The 8,001-nt window shown below is 40.5% G+C and overlaps 1 protein-coding gene across 1 annotated transcript; it reads right to left on the bottom strand.

Annotated features, from left to right (window-relative positions):
- Nucleotides 1–3,865: 3,865 nt before the first annotated feature.
- Nucleotides 3,866–7,576, bottom strand: LOC147760355 (uncharacterized). The gene has a single exon (XM_087018750.1). It carries the CDS (start codon nucleotides 7,574–7,576, stop codon nucleotides 3,866–3,868), a length of 3,711 nt encoding a protein of 1,236 aa, XP_086874876.1.
- Nucleotides 7,577–8,001: the final 425 nt, after the last annotated feature.

The following is an 8,001-nucleotide window of genomic DNA, read 5'->3' as shown; positions in this document are numbered from 1 at the left end:
AGTTAGGAACATTGCAAACTTCTAAATGTAGTTTTACTTCATGTTCCGAACGTACAGAGCAGGCCTATCAATGAATACGATTCACCTTGTTTTGATTCTGTAGCTTTTACGGTATAACAGCACGTCATACCACCTGTTAACCGTGTTCGGTAGAAAAACTATATCTCCTCGGCTTAATTATTTGCCAATAATATTTTACTCAAAATTTCCATGGCTGCAATCGCACCAGTAATTACAGACTACTTGAATGTTTTTTTTTTCTATTCTCTCCTCTTATGGTCTCGCTAAAAGTAAACCCCGTCTGTTGTGAACCGCCTCTGATCCCACTGTGCTCTTTAATATCGTGGGTAAAGCCAAAATCAATCTTAGTATAAAACAAACTCCGAGCTCTGAGTCGGGTTGACAAACACGACTTCGTGTGCATCACTGAAGTTTACCGTTCATGTCGGGGACTGGGGTTGCGTGGGCTGAAAGGCGGCTCCCAGATTGTCGATTGGGACAGCAGGCCTGCACATGTACACCCAATCTGGCGCTCTCCGTGACGAGGTTGAAAGTTACCATCTGATCGCTGCGTATCAACGGAGCTGTCGTGGCTGCGTGGTAACTCTGCTGCATTGCATACAGGCAAATACTCGGACACTGGTTCGAGCCACAGGAGCTACTGTGTCATTCTTTTTTGCCAGAATTGACTTCTTCAAAATTGCCATTGATTACTTTAAGAGGATCCTCGCACGTACGGAGGGTGGGCGGCTCTGTCACGGAGCAGTCGGTAGCGTGCAAGGATGCAAATGAGACATCCAAAGCGTCATCAACCTTGGTAACGCAAGGTCACGGGTTCGAGTCCCGGATGAGGCACGTCAGCCCTTCACGACAACGAACTGGCCCCTGAATCGGGATGTCACGAGACGAGAACGAATGAGGGCGCTCGTGGGACTTAGCAAATTACCTTTTGCCTAATAATACGGTATACTTTAGACAGTTTTCATCTGCGTCGACAATTATATTTCCTTTCTCTTCAGTTAAAAGTCCTTATATTGGTGCCAAAGATCTTGAACTTAAATTGAGCTATAACTAACTCCGTATGGCTTGAAATTTCATCAAAATGAGCTCTCTTCTTGGTGGGATTAGAAGAGAGAAAACTTTTGATTTTTTTTTACAAAAGTCGCGTCACCTCTATTCCTTTTATCAGGCACACGTTATGTTTTTTAATGCCCCTCCTTTCGTATCTTGGGCCCTTGCTTCTCAAGACTGTTCATATGACCATACAGTACCCTGGCAAGTCCGCAGTCGATATTGGAAAGAGTAAAGACTACTCAATACTAAAACCGCAGAGGTGTGAACAGCTGTGGCCGTCCTCGTGCTCTACAACGTCAAAGGTGAAACCAAGCGTTCTCTCAACGCAAAACCAAAAAGAAAGAAAGAAAAAAAAAAAACATCCGAAGTCGTCTTACTAGGAACATACAGAGCAGGCCTATCAATGAAAAAGATCCAAGTTGTTTTGATTCTGTAGCTTTTACGGTATAACAGCCCGTCATACCACCTGTTAACCGTGTTCGGTAGAAAAAATATATCTCCTCGGCGTAATTATTTGCCAATAATACTTTACTCAAAATTTCCAAGGCTGTAATTACAGACTAGTTGAATGTTTTTTTTTATTCTCTCCTCTTATGGTCTCGCTAAAAGTAAACCCCGTCTGTTGTGAACCGCCTCTGATCCCACTGTGCTCTTTAATATCGTGGGTAAAGCCAAAATCAATCTTAGTATAAAACAAACTCCGAGCTCCGAGTCGGGTTGACAAACACGACTTCGTGTGCATCACTGAAGTTTACCGTTCATGTCGGGGACTGGGGTTGCGTGGGCTGAAAGGCGGCTCCCGGATTGTCGATTGGGACAGCAGGCCTGCACATGTACACCCAATCTGGCGCTCTCCGTGACGAGGATAAAAGTTACCATCTGATCACTGCGTATCAACGGAGCTGTCGTGGCTGCGTGGTAACTCTGCTGCCTTGCATACAGGCAAATACTCGGACGCTGGTTCGAGTCACAGGAGCTACTGTGTCATTATTTTTTTTTTGCCAGAATTGACTTCTTCAAAATTGCCATTGATTACTTTAAGAGGAAAATCGCACGTACGGAGGGTGGGCGGGTCTGTCACGGGGCAGTCGGTAGCGTGCAAGGATGCAAATGAGACATCCAAAGCGTCATCAACCTTGGTAACGCAAGGTCACAGGTTCGAGTCCCGGATGAGGCACGTCAGTCCTTCACGACAACGACCTAGCCCCTGAATCGGGATGTCACGAGACGAGAACGAATGAGGGCGCTCGTGGGACTTAGCAAATTACCTTTTGCCTAATAATACGGTATACTTTAGACAGTTTTCATTGTTACGGGTCAGAGTACCCAATGCCAGCAAAAATCAATGACAAAAGATTTAAAGAAGTTTTAATATTTTATTAAAACTAAATAAACTAATGACAATAACAATAAGCTATTCTTAATACACAAATAAACCTATCTGAAAGCATGAAGTGTCCTGTGTGAAAGTCCGATGTGAATCCGTCGACTGGAGAGTGAATGGAGATAAATCGGCTCAAAGTTCAGTGAAAGTGTCCGATGAAATCCCACAGTAATTACGATGCAAGTTCCAGTAGAAAATATGAGTGTCGGTTCAGTGGTAAATAGGTTCCAAATAAAAATATTCTCCTTCAAAAGGTCCCAAAACAAAACTCCGTCTCCTATCCGTTCATATTCCAGCGTCTGTCTAAACTAACGCTCTCGAGATACTCATGCTCTCGCGATATGGTGACGTCATAAGCTGACCTACTTATACACAACACCTCCCCCCTTAAAAAGTTTGAATATCAATGAAAACTTAAATTTTACACTCTAAATAATGCATATATATGTCCAATTATGACACTCTTGAAAGGGCATCTGCAATGACATTGTCTTTGCCCTTAATATGTTTAATAACAATATCATACTCTTGTAACAACAAACTCCACCTTGTCAGTCTCTGATTCTTATTTGACATTTTGTGCAAAAATGTGAGTGGATTATGGTCTGTGTAGACAAGAATAGGATGTAAAGTAACATTCAAATACACATCAAAGTGTTGTAAAGCTAACAACAAAGCAAGACATTCCTTCTCAATAGTAGAATAGTTTTTCTGACATTTTGTAAGTTTCTTTGAAAAGTAAGAAACAACTCTATCTACATTGTCATCATTTTCCTGGAATAAAGCAGCTCCTATTCCTACATCACTAGCATCAACAGCAAGTTTAAATTGCCTCTCAAAATCTGGAGCTGACAAAACTGGACTACTCATAAGGATTGCCTTAATTTTCCCGAAGGACTCATCACAGTCCTTTGTCCAATTAAATATCACCCTCTTTTTTAAGAGGTTAGTAAGTGGACTAACAACAGAGGAAAAATTTGGGCAAAATTTTCTGTAAAACCCTGCCATACCTAGAAATCTCATCAATTCTTTCTTGTTGGTAGGAACTGGAAACTCTGAGATGGCTTCTACCTTAGCCATGATAGGTGTACTTAAACCCTGACCTACTCTGTGACCTAAATACTCTACAGTAGCCTGACAAAATTCACTCTTTGCCAGGTTCACAATGAGATTTGCTTTCACCAGTATGTTGAAGAATTCACGCATAATCTGGAGATGCTCCTTCCAGGTGTCACTGTAGATAATGACATCATCAATATAGGCTTCACATCCCTTAAGATCACGCAGAAGTAAATGAATCATCCGTTGAAACGTGGCCGGCGAGTTCTTCATCCCGAATGGCATAACTTTGTACTGGTACAATCCATCCGGAGTCACAAATGCTGAAATTTCTTTAGCTCTGTCAGTTTAGGGTACTTGCCAATAACCCTTCAGCAAGTCAAATTTGCTGACAAATTTCACACTGCCAATTCTATCTATGCAATCATCAATTCGTGGGATAGGATAGGAGTCTGTTTTGGTAACAGAATTTACTTTGCGGAAATCTGTGCAAAAGCGATAAGTTCCATCTGACTTTGGGACAAGAATGCATGGTGAACTCCAGTCACTACTGCTTGGTTCAATAATGTCATTTTCCAGCATATATTGAACTTCCTTTCTCATATACTGAAGCTTTATTGGATTCAGTCTGTATGGGTGCTGTTTGATAGGCTGAGCATCCCCTACACTGATGTCATGAAGAGCAGCATTCGTCTTTTTTGGAACATCAGGGAAAATATCCTGGTAATCAGTAATCAATCGTTGAACCTCTTCTTTCTGATGACTGGTCAAATGTTCAAGTTTCACATCAAGGTCTCTCAGGATTTCAGAATTCTTCAAATAAGCACTTTGGTTAAAGTCATTTTCACTGGTGTCCACACTAATTTCATTTTCAGTACATGACTTAACATTGGTCACAGTTGAAACGGATTCTACTGACTTCAAATCACTTCTATCAACATACTTTTTCAACATGTTAACATGACACACTCGCTTTTCTTTTCGCCTGCCTGGTGTCTTAACTACATAGTTAACATCACTAATCTTGCTTTCAATTTCGTAAGGGCCAAAATATCTGGCTTGTAAAGGTTGACCATTGAGAGGTAAAAATACCAGTACTTTTTCACCTGGTTTGAACTCTCTGTTCCTAGCATTTTTATCATACCATGTTTTCATTTTTGCTTGAGAACCCTTGAGATTTTCTTGAGCTAATTTACAAGCACTGAATAATCTTTCTTTGAAAGTAGACACATAGTCTAAAAGATTGAGATCACTAGTCTCAGTCAACCATTTCTCCCTCAATAATTTCAATGGTCCCCTGACAGTATGACCAAACACTAATTCAAAGGGACTGAACCCCAAGGACTCCTGCACAGCTTCTCGTGCAGCAAACAACACAAGGTGAACCCCTTCATCCCAGTCCTTTTCATTCTGGTAACAATGTGTTTTTATCATGGTTTTGAGGGTCTGGTGAAAACGCTCCAGTGCACCTTGAGACTCAGGGTGGTAAGCAGAAGACTTGTACTGCCTAATACCTAATTCATGCATGACCTGCTGAAACAACCCTGACATAAAGTTTGAGCCCTGGTCTGACTGAATAGCCTTGGGGATACCTACAAAACAGAAAAATTTAGCAAGGGCCTTGACTATGGTCTTTGCTTTAATATTCCTCAGAGGTATAGCTTCAGGGAACCGAGTGGAGGTACACATTATGGTAAGTAAATACTGATTCCCTGACCTAGTTTTAGGCAAAGGTCCTACACAATCAACTAACACCCTACTAAAAGGTTCCTCAAAGGCTGGAATGGGTTGCAGGGGAAAAGATGGTATTTTCTGGTTTGGTTTTCCTACCATCTGACATACATGACAAGACTTGCAAAACTCAGACACATCCTTTCTCAATTTTGGCCAATAAAAATGACTCAAAATTTTGATACAGGTCTTATTTACACCTAAATGACCTGCCATAGGGGTGTCGTGAGCTAAACTCATGATATCCTTGCGATATACTACAGGAACCACTACCTGGTGAATAATACGCCACACCTCGTCAGGTGATGCATCAGGTGGACGCCATTTTCGCATAAAGATGCTGTCTTTGAGGTAAAAACACTCTCCGACTTTTGCTGTTTCTTCCATTGGAAGAGCTCTTTTAGTAAGTCTGACAATATCTGGATCTTTACTTTGTTCCAACAGTAACTGTTCATGACTGAGGGTGTCCTTACCCTTGTCAAATGACAAATCATACTCAACAGTAGATGCCTTCAGAGACACATTAATGTCAACTGGCACTTTGGTTTCATATGACTCTACAGGTAAACTGTCATCAATGGTTGTCATAAACGTTTCACTAAGTGAAATTTCTTTAAGTGGATCAGCTTTATCCACTACTAGAGTACCATCAGCCTCAGCCTTTTGTTTTGAAGCCATTGCCCTCGTAACAACACAGGCTGGGTACAAGTCGTCTTCCTCATCATCAGAAACGACATCAGAAATTGTTTTCTCACAAACAATGGGATCAGGTATCACTTTACCACCTGCTAAATCGTTGCCTAGCAACAAGGAAATGCCTTGAATGGGAAGAGTAGGTCGAACACCTACAATAACTGGTCCAGTAGCTAAATCTGACTTCAGATAAACTCTGTGAAGGGGAACATCAATGACACCTAGCTCAACACCCTGTAATAAAACTGAACTACCAATAGACGTCTCCTCAGACAAAGGCAACACGCCCTCTAACAGCAGAGTCTGGGCAGCTCCAGTATCTCTCAAAATCTGAACAGGTAAAGCTTTGCTAGAATCACTGAGTGAAACAAATCCCTGAGACAAAAAGGGCTTATAATGATCCTCCACAGAATCAACAAAACTGGACTTTGAATCCTGGACATCAGGAGTGTCAGCACGTAACAAATTTAAGGCTTTCCTATCATTTCTTAAAGCTGCACAGGCATTTGTCTGTCGCTTTAGAAGGTCATTTTTCATCTTAAGTTTGATACATTCACCAATGAGATGACCCTTTTTCTTGCAGTAATTGCAAGTTGGGGATGACCCTACAGTTTGAGGTGACTCAAAACGACCCGGCTGTGGGGTTGTGGAACCACGGTAATGTGGTGACTTGGGACAGAGAATATTGTTTTTGGGAGACTGGATGGGAGACTGAGATCTACATGTAGGTACAAAGTTTTTCTTATGGGATAGGGCGTATGAATCCGAAATAACTGCTGCTTGCTCAAGAGTTTCAACATTCTTGTCTTCTAAATGGATTTTTAGATCTTGGGAAACACATTCCTTAAACTCTTCTACTAGAATAAGTTGACGTAAATTTGCAAAATTCTTTTCAATCTTTTTGGATCTAAACCACTTATCAAATAAGTCTTCTTTCTCTCTAGCAAATTCTACGTAAGTCTGAGTTTCTATTTTCTTCTGTTTCCTAAATTTTTGTCTGTAAGCTTCTGGCACCAATTCATATGCCTTTAAAATAGCCGACTTCACCTTTTCATAATCTGAGCTTTCTGCTAAACTCAGAGCTGAATACACCTCAGCAGCTTTCCCTACCAAAACACTTTGTAAAAGTGTGGGCCATACTTCAAACGGCCATTGGAGATGTTCTGCTATTTTTTCAAATTGTGGGAAAAATTTATCAACTGATTTTTCTTGGAATTTAGGAACTAACCTAATGTTCTTTGCCGCATCAAATTCATACCTGACATGTGAAGTTGATCTTTCACTGTGCTCTAATCTTAGTTTTTCCAACTGAAACTGCCTATCTTTATCTCTTTCTTCTCTTTCTAACCTTTCTTTTTCTAACTGAAACTGTCTATCTATTCTTAACTTCTCCAGTTCAAATTCATACTCTGAAATGTTGGTTTCTGCCTTAACTATTGGCGGTAAATCATCAGACTTAAATATTTGTTCATCTACAAGTTTCTTCACTACTATTCCTCTAATCTCTTGTTTTTTCATGGATGATTTCACAACTAAATTGAAATGTAAAGCTATGGCAACTAACTCATCTTTTTTCAAAGCTTCAAAGTCTGCCACCGATGGAGATTGGAGAAATTCAGTGACAGAGAATACCATGGTGGAATTGATTTCTGCTGGCTACTGTAGTAAATTTGCACACAAAAATTGCTACCGATAAGAAAATCAAAAATTATCCCGGACGAGCCCCCAATTCTGTTACGGGTCAGAGTACCCAATGCCAGCAAAAATCAATGACAAAAGATTTAAAGAAGTTTTAATATTTTATTAAAACTAAATAAACTAATGACAATAACAATAAGCTATTCTTAATACACAAATAAACCTGAAAGCATGAAGTGTCCTGTGTGAAAGTCCGATGTGAATCCGTCGACTGGAGAGTGAATGGAGATAAATCGGCTCAAAGTTCAGTGAAAGTGTCCGATGAAATCCCACAGTAATTACGATGCAAGTTCCAGTAGAAAATATGAGTGTCGGTTCAGTGGTAAATAGGTTCCAAATAAAAATATTCTCCTTCAAAAGGT

Source organism: Lingula anatina, chromosome 8 (assembly GCF_051362555.1).
Source record: "Lingula anatina isolate TDL-2025a chromosome 8, LinAna3.0, whole genome shotgun sequence".
NCBI lineage: Eukaryota > Metazoa > Brachiopoda > Lingulata > Lingulida > Lingulidae > Lingula > Lingula anatina.
The sequence above is the reverse complement of the archived record's forward strand: the minus strand, read 5'-3'. Positions and strand labels throughout refer to the sequence as shown.

Bases quoted from the DNA above. Each gene is read 5' to 3' on its own strand.
- LOC147760355 (XM_087018750.1), bottom strand. From the start codon at position 7,576: ATGGTATTCTCTGTCACTGAATTTCTCCAATCTCCATCGGTGGCAGAC.